The sequence below is a fragment of the Leptodactylus fuscus genome, chromosome 4, assembly GCF_031893055.1.
Source record: "Leptodactylus fuscus isolate aLepFus1 chromosome 4, aLepFus1.hap2, whole genome shotgun sequence".
Taxonomy (NCBI): domain Eukaryota; kingdom Metazoa; phylum Chordata; class Amphibia; order Anura; family Leptodactylidae; genus Leptodactylus; species Leptodactylus fuscus.
Window position 1 is genome coordinate 50,349,559 of NC_134268.1, and position 15,384 is coordinate 50,364,942.

The window sequence follows — 15,384 nt, forward strand, 5'->3', positions numbered from 1 at the left end:
CAGAAATTTGCTGAGATTTAACAATTTTCTTTATAGATCTCGGTGGTGACAGTCTGTTGTCTTGGATATGACCATGACTGAAGGACCTTTCAATGGTCAGAAAATCCGCCATGTTTTCCATATTAAGGCTGAAAAATATTGTCATTCATATAGTGACCCTGCCTGATAACAAAGCTACAATAAGGAAATCAGGGCTGGATTTCTAACAAGTCACAGATTATAGAAAGTTTCACTGTTCCATGGTCCAATGACGATGGTGCGGGCCCATGCCAGTCTTCGAGCTATGTGTTGCAGCGTCAGCAAAGGGACAAGGATCGGGCTTTGACTTTTGAAGCCTATGCAGTGTGGTTCTCGGTGTACAGTCCTGGTGGAAATGGGGTCCTGGTGTCCCACATTCAAATTGGCAGCGATTTGACCCACAGTAGACCGTTGAGAGCCCCATACGACTCTACAGAGGAGACCTGACGTCCGTTCATTGAACACTCGTGGTCGACCGGAGCGCCAGTTTATGTGGCTGCCAATGTTGTCTCTGCGATATTGCAGGTCCACCCGAGACACTGTTGACCTCGGAAACCCAAATTCCCGGGTCATCTCCAAAATGCAATGCCCCATGCGTCTTGCACCAATTATCATCCCATGTTCAAAGTCACTTAACTTGCAACATGCAGCCATGTTCACAAGACACCTGTCTGCATCAGACTGCTCAGCTATCCTGGTGACACTAGCACCATAGGCCACATCACGTCACACTGTTTGAGTGTCATATCCGACACAACCGGCACTGGGACACGCCTTCCTGTGACTTTTGGCCACTAAGTGTATATAGTATTAACTAAATATTAACTTTAGATTATCTAAAAATTTAAATATGGTTATGTTCATGGGAAACCCCATTAGGCCGGGGCCTAACATTACGAAAAAGTAGCGTTTTATAGTACCTGCAAAGTAGATGGGATCCTGGCTAATCCCATTTACACATTGCAGAAAAATATCTGCAGCAGAAATGCTGCAATTTCAAAAATGTTAGTGTTTTTGCAAATTGTAGCATGTCAATTATACCTACAGAAACACTGTGTATAGATATAATAGGGGCAGAAAACTGTGGACTTTCTGTGAAAAGTGCTACGAAACAAAACACCTGATTAGGGTTGAGCGATAGGGATCGGAAAAGATCGGATTCTGATCGGCGATCGAGTAAATTTCACGATCGCGATCGGAATTCCGACCCGATCTTTTCCAGCGGGATCGAGATCGGAGGTTATCTCAAGATCGGCTCAACCATAAAAGTGACTTTTCCCATAGAGAAGCATTGACTAGGGTTGTGGATCGGGATCGGAAAAGATCGGATTCCGATCGGCGATCGAGCAAATTTCATGATCGAGATCATCATCAAGATCGGCTGGAAAATGATCAGAAATCGGATTTTAATATCAATCTTGAAATCTCAAGATCGGCTCAACCTTACACCTGATGCGTTTCCGCCATAGTCTTTTCCGCAGTGCTTTTTGGCTTGGATCCTTAGTCTCAAGGAGAAAATATGACTCCTCTTGAATGGTCCATCCCTGTTTCAGGGAGCAGCAGCTGTGGATAACAGTGCCATAGCTATAGGGCTGCCGCATCTTGTATCTCAGTACACATCATGTCCCCGCATGTGATTCCACCACTCCTCACCCAATAAGACGTCATCATCATCATTCCTATGAAGTCACCACACTTTAGGGACTTCTTTTGTTGTACAAAGTCACCCCTAGCATCGTCACTAAAATAATTGATATTGTATAAGCTTATAAGTCCAGGCATGCCTGGAAACAGTTATTACTTGGAATTACATGCAAATGAGCTCATTAAGGCCCAAATTGTGGCTTAAATTTCATTAAACTTAATGACGGTCGGTAATTATGCATTATAGAAAGCATTAACATCTCCGTCACTAATGACATCTATGGAAGAGGACGGAGCGGAGACCATACCTGATCCATACATCACAGGAAACCTTCCATTTACACTACAATAGTAATATAATTAACAAGCTTATTATCTCCGCCATCGTACCTGTAATATGTTGTCATTCATCATTCACCAGCATGTCCTCAGATGACTCCATTAATTATGGGTAATATATAATGCAGTCATGTACTACAGCTCCCATCATGCTCTGGATGGTATCTTACCGAAGACTAATATGTTTCTAATGCATCCTTTCCTCTATGTATATTACATTTCTGTACAGTCATTACCAGACAGTGTGATATTTTACTCTGTATAAATATTCATATCCCTTTCCTTCTTTTCTTGAATTGGTTTATTTTTCATTTGCAGGGAGCAAGGGTTCAAAACACTGCTAAGAATTTAGGTGTTCGGGACAGAACACCAACATCTGCTCCAAGGTACAGTATACAATATACTATCACTATAAGACATGCCACATATTTACTATACCATAACAATATGGGCAATACGATGTGGCCCTTAGCTCCTATGGCTCATCAAATCAAGCAAGGCCAGGCAGGAGGTCAGGGCAGTCGGCGCAGGTTCAGAATCTGTATACAGGCACAGATCAGGGCAGGCGTCACTAAGTCAGGTATGGGAATGGGTCCAAGATCTGCCCTGGAGGCAGCGAAAGGTGCACCCTATTTATGACTAGGCATACATGTTCTCATAAATGAGGTGCATTGTTCACCAGGCCATGTGTCTGTACTGTATGTAGCTGGTATATATTTCCTAATCATTTACACCAGATATCAGCAAAGTTCCAAGCATGGCACAGTCTGAAAAAAGATGCAAAAAGCATAATAAATCTACCCTATGCTAAACATGGTGTAACTTTTACACCCCCTAAGTGTGTATAGATACTGTTGGGATCAAATACCCAGAAGTTGGGCATGTCCTCCATCTATACAGAACATATCAATGTCCACCTTTAATTGCACTGGAAAAATTGCTGATATCTTATCACATATAGCACATAATGTACAATAATATGATTTGTTGGTTTATGTGAGATTCATACCATGAAGAATAGACCCTAGGCTAAGTTTGCTTCCAATAGAGCTGCCTTATACTGGACCACTGTAGACCAGTTCTTGTAGGGACCCATAATTGTACCAGAACCATGCCCACCTAGGAGGATCCATTGATACTCTCTTGGACCTGTCCAACCTTGCTTGATCTAGTAGATCTTGATTTCGGCTGAATAACATAACACAGATCATAAGGTCAGAATGTGACTTAGGCAACATGAATCCTGACGTTTGTCAACTCAACCATTTAACCCCTTTCTGCTGGGCTGGACATATAGTATAGGTGCCAGCTATATTATACAGATAGCACCCTGAATCAGAGCTAACTCTGATTCTGACAATTTATTCTACAACATGCCATGATCGATAGTGATGACCCCCCAAAAAAGAAGCCCTTACATAAACCAAGGACGTGCATTGCTAATACTTGTTACCTGTGATAAAATAGTTCTTGTCCTCAGTACAGTGCTTGGTTTTTGCAAAGTGTTTTTATATTGTGAAATAGATAAAAGGAATAACAAATGTTACAGAGAAGCTGAGGTGACATACATCTTATTATATGATGGGAGAAGTTACCGTCTGCATTCTAAGATCTATGGCTCGGCTCTGCCGGTGCGCGAGACGTTGCATTGGAAAAAGCCAAGGGACAGGATATTATATGATTACTTATAAAAATAGTAAACAAACAGTGCAATAAAACAGCAGGAAATCAGCAGGGTCCTGGCTGTAATGAAGGGAAACTTTGACCGGCCAGACAATGATATGTTGATATTACTTCTACGATCACTGTTAAACCATTGCCCAGAGAGCGCTGTATATTTCTGCTCTCAGTGTCTTCTCTCGTATTGTTTGTTTTTCTCATATTCTAAGTTCAGATTTTTATTTAAGGTTCTTTTTATGATTTTTATTGTATCAGGCAGAGACATTTTCTAATATAGTACTATTATCAAAATCACTACCTTTACATGCATAGGGTGAGACTGGTCCAGCAGAATACCAAAGGATCCATTACTAGGCCCAGGCTATATGATACAATAATGAGAACCAAATGTCAAGACTTTGGGTCGGTTTCTTATGGACTGATTCACAGATAACCTATTAGATTGGATTGATAGTTATACTGTGTGTATTGTAAAAAAATAAAATCACAACAAAATAAATCCCTTGGCACCATAGGCCATGTAGTAAGCGCCAGGCATATGGAACATGCAGAGAGAAAAGTACTTTGTGAACTGCTTTCCTCTCCATGTGACTTGTGCGGACACTGCACAGAAAACACACGGATCCCATTATAGTCTATGGAGTCCATGTGCTTTTATAATGCATTAGGTATTCCATTCGGGAGATCCCCAAGTGGACTCTCCAAATAGAATACCAAACACAGATGTGAACCGGGCCTAAGGGTATACCTTACTTATGTCAATCGGCGCATAGCTCCTCTTAAATTAGTTGCACCCTCCACAGGGCCTAGTATGGACATAGATTTCCATTTCCACTAAGACGCAAATGATAATCAATCTGGCAGGGCTGACAGCCCCACTCTCGGCACGCTCTATCACACCCTTTTGGGGGAAAGAAATCTCGGTTGCGACGTCTTATTTCGCAACTGGCAATTTTTTTGCAACATTTTTACACCAGAAAAAACCTGGCATAGAAAGTATTACAAAATGCCCCTTTAAATGGAGTCAAGTAAAGCATACACCTGGACATAGATAGCAGGTGCTCATCTTTTTTGGTGGGCCCAGCCGGATCGGTAAGCAGTGTCAGATCAGTGGGAGCCAAATCTCCAGAGAATAAAAGGCCCTTTAAGATCTTTAATCCATATTATAACAAGTGCACAGTATATACATAGTAGCCGCCATTCATTATACTATGTAATGTACAATGTAATGGGCACTGCCTACCATTCTGCAGGGGTGTTTGGTCCATGGGGTCCGGCTTTTTTATCTATACCTCTAGTTTCAGGTTGTTATTTGGGTCACAAGCAGCTAAAAGTTTATGGTTCCTTTAAATACCACGGATAGATTTCTCCATATCTCATAGATAGTTTAGGACCAGTCATTTCTTGCTTAACACATTGCATCTGAATGCGAGAAGTTTCCCTACTACAGTCTATCACAGCAGGACCAGCAGGGAAAGCAATATATATCACAGGCACCAAAATGAATCTCTTCAATAAAAATGTCATGGCTGAGACCAGTGAATCCCCTCAACCCGTGTTTCAATCTAACAAGTATTTTTGTGATAACTTGACTTTTATTTCCCATCACCTATATCAGACTGACTTATCTCCCTGGCATTCATGGAGAACATTAAATCTAAAGCTACAGCGCCATATCCGAGAAGGAAAAGGCAGAATTATGAAGGAAAATGAAATGAGGCATAAAAATCAGATTGATCAGATTATTCTTACATCCTACGTGGGGGGAAGGATTATATATATATCTTGGGCTATATTCACACAATTGTCAAAAATGGCTATGTGACAGCTGTTTTTAAAATACATTAATATCGATGGGTTTACTTATTCATTTTAATGAAGGTCCATTATGATGTCATGCATTGCCTTACCTTAAATAAACTAATGCATGTAATATATGCATATATAATATTATGCAGCGCCGCACCTCTCATGAGGCGACCTCATGCGACTGCTTCAGGCGGCGCTATGCCAGGGCCTGGGGGGGGGGGGGGGGGGCGTCAGTTTTTTCTGACCTAAGCCAGTCCAAGACAAGCTGTCCTGGACTGGCTTAGCGTTACCGTCTCAGCAGCCCGGCACGGGAAGCAAGCGGTAGATTGGGGAGGCCCTGTGCACGCAGCGCTGCTCCAGCGGCCTCCCCTCACGCTTAGCAAAGAGCAGGTCCTCTCCCTGCCTGCTCTCTGCCCGCTAACGCCGCCCCGTCCGCCCCACCCCCTCCGTTCCGCTCCACCCCCTCCTCCCCCTCCTCGGGGGGGGGGGGGGGGCTTTCTGTCGTCCACCTCAGGCGGCAAAAAAGCTAGGTTCACCCCTGAATATATGCATTAGAAGCCATTGGTTCAGAGGGACATGTATGTGACAGTAGGAAACCTCTGCAAACTTTCTGTCTAAAGCGCTGCGGGAAGATCCGTGATGCGTTTGCGCTGTAATTTTTCCGGTAGCGCTTTTTTGCTGCGGGACGTCCCGTGGGGCCTTAGCCTTAAAAGCTGCCTGAGGTCACTGTCTGAAGAGAAGAGCCTTGTTGCCTTCCATAGGAATATATTGAAAGGCAAAGTTCCAGTACAGCAAACAAGACCTGAAGCAGATAAGAAAGAGATGACATGGGGCAATGCTGGGGCAATATATCTTCAGAATAGTACAAGTAATAAGTCTAATCCTTAAACCATCCCACTGAACCACCAATGTAGAAACCGGAGGGACAAGTGAAAAAAAAAGGGACCTGCTGCTTTAATTTATTACATTATATCCTCTAACATACTCAATATTATCCAGTCTTCACAATGTATATATAACCATAAAACGTAACCCTAACTGAAATCCTCATTCCGTCTGTGTGTTATATGTCTCTAGGTTGTACCGATTATGCCAGCCGCCTCCTGCTGATGATGAACCCTGAATGTACCCACTTAGGAATCAAGGGGATTATTTTAATAGAACTGTTCTTGCAAATGTGGATATTCAGTATATAAGGAGCTAAATCTCCTTCAGCGGCCAAGACACTTCATTAGAAGCTATAAGGACTATTCGCCAGCGGCATCTTTTGTACACTGGAATCCCACTGGATGAAGCACTTACGTGTTGTAAAAAAAATCAACAAGGACATTGAATGTTTTTGGATTGTCATTTCACGTCTTTTTTCCCAGTACAGACAAGACCTACGTTAATATTTGTATTAATTATGTCAGTGCAAAAGGAAATATATTTCTAAAGGAACATTTATATCTACTTTGCTATCAATAAACGGCTACATATATAATATATGTCATAATTCTGTAGAACTTAAAGCACAGCTCTTTATTATTCCATCCGGACATTCCCTTCAAGACTTGCTAAATAGAAGAAATTGAACAAATAGGAACTTTATTACTAATTGAATAATGTAAAACATTTTGGGCAATACATTAAATATAGATTGAAATTTATTAAGAAAATACATATTGTATTATTTTGCTTATTTTTTTATTATTATTTCTGCAATGTCAATTATTTATTATGAGTGTAGTATAAGTAGTAGGTATTGTGTGCAGCTGCTCTGACCTTCTGTACAAGTACTAAAAAAATTACCTTTTACTTGGCTTCCTTTATAGATTTTGTAAGCCATGTTATTGTGTTCACCTGAGGGTGTCCTAAAAGAAAATACTGGGCATGTTTAAGGGCGGGTTCTCACCTGCGCCCGGTCTCCGCTTTCAGGTTTTCTGTCTTCTGCTGAGAGAAACTGGACAGGAGACGGAAACCCGGCGGTCAGTTTTCAAACCCATTCACTTGAATGAGTTTACAAAGTTGTCTTCTGCCTCTCTGCGTCGAAATCGGGTTTTTTTAACCGGACACAAAGACAACTTTGTAAACTCATTCAAGTGAATGGGTTTGAAAACTGACTGCTGGTTCCTGTCTCCTTCCTGTCTCCTTCGAAAGCGAAGACCGGACGCAGTTGTGAACCCACCCTTAGGTGGATATGTTATTGTTAGATGGCTTTATACAAGCTTAAATCCTGGCCTGACCATGGGTCTAATGGGTCTAATACTCTGAGCTAACAAAATCATTGATCCCTATCATCAGACTTGGTCAACAGGTTGACATTTGCAGTCATAATTAGAGATGAGCGAGTAGTACTCGATCGAGTAGGTATTCGATCGAATACTACAGTATTCGAAATACTTGTACTCGATCGAGTACCACTCGCTATTCGAATGTAAAAGTTTGATGCAGAACCAGCATTGATTGGCCGAATGCTATACAGTCGGCCAATCAACGCTGGTTCTTCTCCTACCTTTAGAAGTCTTCTCCGTGCAGCTTCCCCGCGGCGTCTTCCGGCTCTGAATTCTATCTGCCAGGCATCGGGCCTGGGCAGAGCCGACTGCGCATATCCGCTTGTAGTGCAGGCATGCGCAGTCGGCTCTGCCCAGGCCCGATGCCTGGCAGAGTGAATGAAGAGCCGGAAGACGCCGCGGGGACGCTGCACGGAGAAGACTTCTCGGAGGATCCAGCCCGACCCTCACTCGTGGACTTGGTAAGTATAATTTGATCGAATGTTGCCTACCCCTGAAACGAGCATTTTCCCCCCATAGAGTATAATAGGGTTCTATAATCGATTCGAGTAGTCGAATATTGAGGGGCTACTCGAAACGAATATCGAACCTCGAACATTTTACTGTTCGCTCATCTCTAGTCATAATGTAGTACAAGAACAAAGGTTTGCACATATTATGCTATTATATATTATATTATTGTGCAATCGGCATAAAGGTACCTATGCCCTGGGCTACTCAACTACTTTTGGTGAAGGGCCACTGATCGGGGTCCATCATCAGATGAAGGTCTGAACTGAACAGTAGCTGATCGTGTTCACTATATACCATATTTGTTGATAACATGAAACGTCTGCTATAAGACATACCCCAGTTTTAGACCAGAAAAATTAGGGAAAAAAATCCATGGTCAAGCACCTTTCCCTTAAAAAAAAAAGTTTCATCTTTGTAGCTTGTTAAATGTGTAAAAGAGAGTCAGCGCATTGTATGGATAGACTCAGTTTTTGTCCGCTTGTTACCATTCGTTTTTCCATATCCAAACCCAAAAAGAAACGCATCTTGAGAGGTTCGCCCATCTCTATTAACCAAAATGTCTACTGGTGAGTTGTAGGTCAATGTTAGAGATGAGCGAATAGTATTCAAACTTCTCTCCTTAGGAATGAATGGGAGCGGCCGCTAGTTATTGTCATATTGAAATACAAATTTCAAGGGCATTTCTTCTTCAGCATAGGGTCACATTATTTTCATAGGTATTTTGATACATTCAACCTAATCCTTGATCCCTTGGATGTGGTAAATAGGCCCTATACCATAGTATGAGAAATTCCCTTATCATGATTTTTGTCCCACCATGTCTTCACAGTTGACTGTGGTTTGAATTTAGTGTTTGGGAGTTTTTCTGACATACTGTCTATGGCCACTAGACCCAAAACCAACAAATTTGCTGTCATCAGTCCACCATTTCTTTATGGGTCAGTCAGTGTGTGATTGGCTGCACTTAATTGTCTTCTGGTTGTAGCCGTACTCACCGGTAACTTCTTTGATCTTTCCGGAGGAGATCATTGCTTGAGCCATTACCCTTTTGGTTATTCTTCAATCCATTCGGATTGTAGTTTCCCACTTCTTTCTCACAGATTTTGGTTGCCACTTCACAACATTTGAGACCACTTTATCCAAGCAGCCTATACTTTGCTGCAGTTCTCTATGTTTTTCCAATCTCCAAGCAACTTTTAATTAAAGTAATTTTTTTTCAGAATAATGCTTCATTCTCAACTGTATTACAAATGAAAATGCGCTATAACTAACATTCAACATCTGCCACTTTCCTACTTTAAATAGGGACGGAAGTGAGCCCTGTTATTTCACAGAATGAATGACTTCACCAATGTAACTCCTCATTGATATTATATTGAACGAGCCCTTTTCAATTAATGATTCAATTACTCAGAATGAGCGTCACGCACGTTCCTATTGTTGGCTCTGTTTTTTTCTGCTACACTTACAAGTAAATTATTTGCTGTGTAGAAATATCACATCTCCCAGTAATATTGATTTATGAGGATAATGATGTCAGATTGCAATTCTTTTGAGCACTTGTGTATGATAGCCATAACAACAATATCATGTTCTTGAGGACATTTGGTGTTAAGCGAAACAAAGATCAGCATGTTGTATTTTAAGGTCTGATCATTTTGGGACATGCCATATGGGCCAGTGTCCCCAGTTGGCTGCTCTCTTCTTTAGCCCCCATAGCTGATATTTTCACCAAGCAGTGTGCTCTCTGCACTACACAGTCTGTTACAGTGTCTGGCTGCAGTAGGTTGTATAGCGAGGGCATTGTACAATGACAGGCTCCTCCAACCTTGTGTGCCCAGATCCCAGCATCTTAGTACTGTACCGGTGAGGGGTCACGTATATAGAGAGTAATGGTATAGTCCAGGAGACTTCACACTCTTTGCAGCCTAGCCTCTCACAGTTAAGCCCTTGTTTCAAGCATTTGCTATTGATAACCTATTCTTAGGATAATTCATGAAAGTCAAATCATTGAGGGTCTGATAACTGGCACCCCCACCAATCTGCCATTTTGGGAGCCATTGATGCAGAACTATGCAGTGATCTTGAGTGGACAGCATGTGGCTTCATCCACTAGTGGCAGTGCCTCCGCTTACAGCTCTGTCCAGTCTAGGCAGTGCCAAAACCAGTTGATCACTGTGGTTGCTGGGTGTTAAAACTCCACCAATCTGATACTGATCACCTAGAACAAAGAATATTTCTGTAAGTGTCTCCCTTTTAGATGGACTCAAGGATGGATGTTCATCTAAATACAGACATGTCAACTTAGCGCTTTCCAGGGTGTCCAGGTTTTCAGGCGCCCTCTTATGGTCACCTGATTAAAGTCCATTTTCAGGGAGATGACATACTATGTACCTGGATTCAGTTATAACTGCACTCAGTTCTTAGGTTACAGGTACGGGTGACACAGATTTCTCATTGCTGACCTATTAACAGCAAAATTTCACAGTCAGTAATGAGAACTAGGCTGGAATGAATTAGTATTATACTTATTAGTGACGGGGCCTCGGGCCTCAGAACTGAGTGCAAAATAGGAAAGAATAAGCAGAAAAGAGTGCACCCTGTGCAAAATCCTTAGGGTTTCAAAATAAAAGCCCAAACACAGTCCCTTTAGGTTTGGGGCTCAACTTTTTGGGTTGTGAGTAGAGATAAGCGAACACTGTTTGGATCAGCCGATCCGAACAGCACACACCCATAGAATTGAATGGAAGCACCTGTGACGCTGACTTTGCCGGCGGCCGGCCGGCGTCACAGGTGCTTCCATTCATTTCTATGGGAGCGTGCTGTTCGGATCGGCTGATCCAAACAGTGTTCGCTCATCTCTAGTTGTGAGTAGTCACAACCACTGTATTTGCATCTCAAACAAGAAGGATGACAAAGGCTTCCTTCCCTGGTGTCCAAGGGATCCACTGGATTCCAAGTAGAGATACAGGAAAGAAATCTCCCAGATCCTTAGTCCATGGGAGTGTATAGTCCCAGGTAAAGCGCTCCTCCTCAGTAGTTGGCTATGATAAAAGAATTTTAGCACAAATGTGACCAACCAAGGTTGAAAATAGGATGTTTTATTAAAGGGATCCTATCATTTAAACACATTTTTTTCTGGTTGACACGTAGGAATAGCCTTAAGAAAGGCTATTCTTCTCCTACCTTTAGATGTCTTCTCCGGGCCGCCATTCGCTTGAAATCCTGGTTTTCGCCGGTATGCAAGTGAGTTATCGCGCAGCACTGAGGGCGTCCCCAATGCTGCGAGAGAACTATCCAGGGCCGCCTCTACCTTCTTCAGGAACGGGGTCTTGACGCGTATTCTTCCGGGGTTGACTTCAAACTTCTAGGCCTAGGGCAAAGCCGACTGTGCATGCCTGCCGGCCACAAGAAAATGGCCACAGTATTGTAAGTGGCCATTTTCTTGTAACTGGCGAGCATGCGCAGTTGGCTTTGCCCTAAGCCCGAGGCCTAGAAGTTTGAAGCCAACCCCCGGAAGAAGACGTGCCAAGACCCCGTTCCTGAAGAAGATAGAGGCGGTGCTGGAGAGGTCTCTGTTTGAGAGGTGCTGTTTGAGCACTGGGGTCTGCCCCCAGTGCTGTGAGAGAACTCATTTGCATACCAGGATTTCAAGCGATCCCTTTAAATAATAATAAAAAAAAGAAAAAGATAAAACTGTGCATCCACTATTTACATATAATGTGTTTCCAAACTGGGCTCAGTAAGTTGGATCCTACCTAGAAATTCATGGTGAAGTCCTTATTTGGAAGCAATATTGGTCTTCTTCTCTGTTACTTGTCCACTCCTTCCCCAGAGCATGCTAACAGTAAATGCATGGATCTGTTCCAACTACCCAGCTTTCCATGCTATGTAGGGGTGAAACGAGTGAATGCAGTTTTAATGATATATGGCTACTAAGAATCCCGCACCTGCCTGAAATGTCAGCACATTGAAGGAGTGATGAAGGGACGTTCTAATCTGTCAGTAAATGTTTCTAAATGACAATTAATTAGAATAGTGTCAAATTAATATTTTCTACCATAGATCATCAGATATTGTCATCACACAGCCCAGGCGCCACTAGATGAAGACTTGGCCTCACCTTCCATTTAAGGAGTCATTTTATAGATTATTGGATGTACATGGTGTTAGTGTTCCCTCTATAAATGGATAGCTGGCAATGTAATTTTCTATAAAATGTTCAATTAAAGGGATTTCCCAATAACATAAAGTGAAGGCAAACTACTTGGATATGCCATTACTTTCTCATTAGTGGGGGACGACTGTCTATTCAATGGCCACAGATTACAGAATTGTTGGTTGCTGGTCCCATTTCCTGTCTGATTTCACCTAAGAACCCCTTATAATGCTGGAATAGAAGAAAAGAAGAGGACTAGCCTGGAAAAATCCATCCTGCCTACTTCATGTTCCCTACAAGTAGCCCTTGGGCAGGGGTCTATGAGACAGGGGCCAAAGACCCCTTTCAAAATTGTTTGCATCAGCAGCCAAAAATATATCCACTGCCTATTTGCTACCTGCCATCTTTATGTTACCTGTCCACTTTAAAGCTACAATCTGATTACATTTTTTCCACTATCTGGTTTCTTAGCTGGTGATGCTCCTGTATAGCGGCATACCATGTGAATTTCACCTGAATGAATGGTTTTGCCATTTTTTTCCTCTCTACCTCTAACCAGTCTTGTTTCCCTTTGCTGAGTTTACACAGTGTTTTTTTGCAAAAAAAAAAAAAAAGTATGCCTTTTTATATATAAACTGAATGTTTTTGAAAAATGAATGTGGTTTTTAAAATCTATTCAGTTATCATATAAAAACATGTAGTTTTTGGCAAAAACACACCATGTCATCTCAGCCGTAGGACAACCAAGGGTGTTCTTGATCTGCATATTCCCATTCCCCAAACAAATCAAACTTAACCCTCACCATCCCTCCCCTCCCTCCCCCTATCCTTTTTTTTTCTTCCATCAAGCCTTCAACTCTCCAGCTTGGCGCTCAGTTTGTTGAAGGGAATGGACTCTCTCTAGCTGACAACAATTTGCCTGCCCTGTTGCACCAGAGTGCCACTTCTTCTACATTCTTAGGGCCCCTTCACACGGAGTAAACGCGTGTATTTTGGCAAAATACACGTGTAAAAATAGGACTCTGTTAAATATCTTGTATTTGCCGGTGAGACTTGTGTCCACTGTTAAATATCCGGACCTGGCCTTGTCCACGATAGGAAGAAGTCAGCTTGTTATAAATCAGTGTAGAGGTTTATTAATATCTTGAAGGAAAACACAGGAACAGGGAAAATGTCCAAATAACACAAATATCAGTCAATTGTCAATAGCTTACATCTTCAGAGAAGTTAAATCATCTGGATATCTTGTAGTTACAGCTTGGTTCATGCTTGTCATCTGGTTGGTGGACTTGGGCTGGTTACGACGTCCATGGATGTCCATCTGCCTGGACCACCCACCCTGGTGTTCCCAAAGACAGACCTCCTGGTCTTCCCCTGGTCTTCCCAAAGACAGACCCAGACATGTGTATTTCTTACTCATTTATATTCATGAGTGGGTGTTACCTTCCATCTTGTAGCTATGTAAGGAGATTTCTAAAATAGTGTACACTAACCGCACCCATGTTCCAAGAATATAAGACTATGATGTCAGTAGAGTGTCTGCTAGAGAATATTGTAAATATATAATATTTAACATTTCCCCCTTTTGAGAGTGAAATATCTGTTTGAACTCTCAAGATATACTATACAACAATATTCATACAATTAGATTATATCTTCTTTCTTCTTTGCTGAATACTGGAACTTAATTTTCATTAATTGTCCATATAACAATAATTTCATCAATTTACGATACATTTTGTCATTAATAAATGTTATGTTATGTTATGGTAAACTGTGATCAAAGATGAAACCAATTTGATCCACTATCTAACCTACACCTGATGAAGGCTCTTCTTTCATCGTCTGGTCTTCTGGTCATCTCTTCTTCCATCATAATAGAAAGCTTACCACAAATGTAGTTCTTGACTTAAAGTCCTTTAGATTTCCTCCGTGTTGTGCAGATATTATAACATTGTCCATTAAAGTTCATATTATGAAGATATTGATATAACAACAAAGTCCATATGTTATGTTTCACTTCACCAAGACATAGACTGTAGAGGAGTTTCCTTCTGTAATTCCCTTGACCACCTGTCACTGTACAATCATGTGACACTTCTGGAGCAATACTGCAAAAGCAAGGCAAGTGTGAATTCTGACATCATCCCTGCTGCTTGTCAGTAAGGTTCAGTCCTGGAATCTCAGTCTCTTGGATACACAATATCTGTGTTCGGGTTTTATCATTCATAACCCTTTTGCGTACAAACAACTTGAAGTCTTGAAATAGAGAGGATTCCACCAAACATTGATGAGGACGTCTTTATATCTGTCCAATCATCCGCTGATCAAAGGTTCCAAACTCCAGTAATAGTTTTTAAACACAGTCCTTGGCATAAGCTTAAGCATATAGCATCATACCTTCAGATTTTGTCTTTTCCCGCACATCTTCTTCTTGTAACTGTTAAAGTCTTTTTATTAACATTTGATATCAAACTTTATCATAATCTTGGACTTGATTGAAGATAAGTTTTCTTTCCCTAATAGCTAAGCCAAACTAGGCAATTAACTAAACTATAATATCACAGTGTACCATACCACTCATTTATATATCATACTTCTCTTTACATTGTATCAATATTTATATTTGACTTATTAAAATATTGATATTCAATACATTTATCAAACTATCAGATAATAGTACTTTGGATACAATAATCTATATAAACATCATATATCAACATATATATCTTTATATCTATATGTATGAATATATATGTGTAATTTACTTGTGATGACAAATTGCAACATAACTCTGAAATATAATGTGATTATTAATTACCATTCTATAGACAATCACAATATTTATTCTTTAGTTAGAACTTTTCACCAATTATACTAAACATATGTTCCTATATGAATGTGTTATCATACTTAATCATACATTTTAGTCACTTTATTTTCCTTTTT

At 41.1% G+C, this 15,384-nt stretch overlaps 1 protein-coding gene across 2 annotated transcripts in view; it reads left to right on the top strand.

Moving 5' to 3' along the window:
- The window catches only part of PREX2 (phosphatidylinositol-3,4,5-trisphosphate dependent Rac exchange factor 2), a 201,557-nt gene extending 194,453 nt beyond the window's left edge, over positions 1-7,104 (top strand). The window contains exons 39-40 of one of the 2 annotated variants that reach the window (XM_075270399.1): positions 2,320-2,387; positions 6,568-7,104. In XM_075270399.1, coding sequence (XP_075126500.1) covers positions 2,320-2,387; positions 6,568-6,613 — 114 coding nt within the window. In that variant the 3' untranslated portion in view covers positions 6,614-7,104. Of the gene's footprint in view, positions 1-2,319; positions 2,388-6,567 lie in introns of those variants that run through there. The other variant, XR_012715440.1, reaches the window with a different exon arrangement.
- Positions 7,105-15,384: the final 8,280 nt, after the last annotated feature.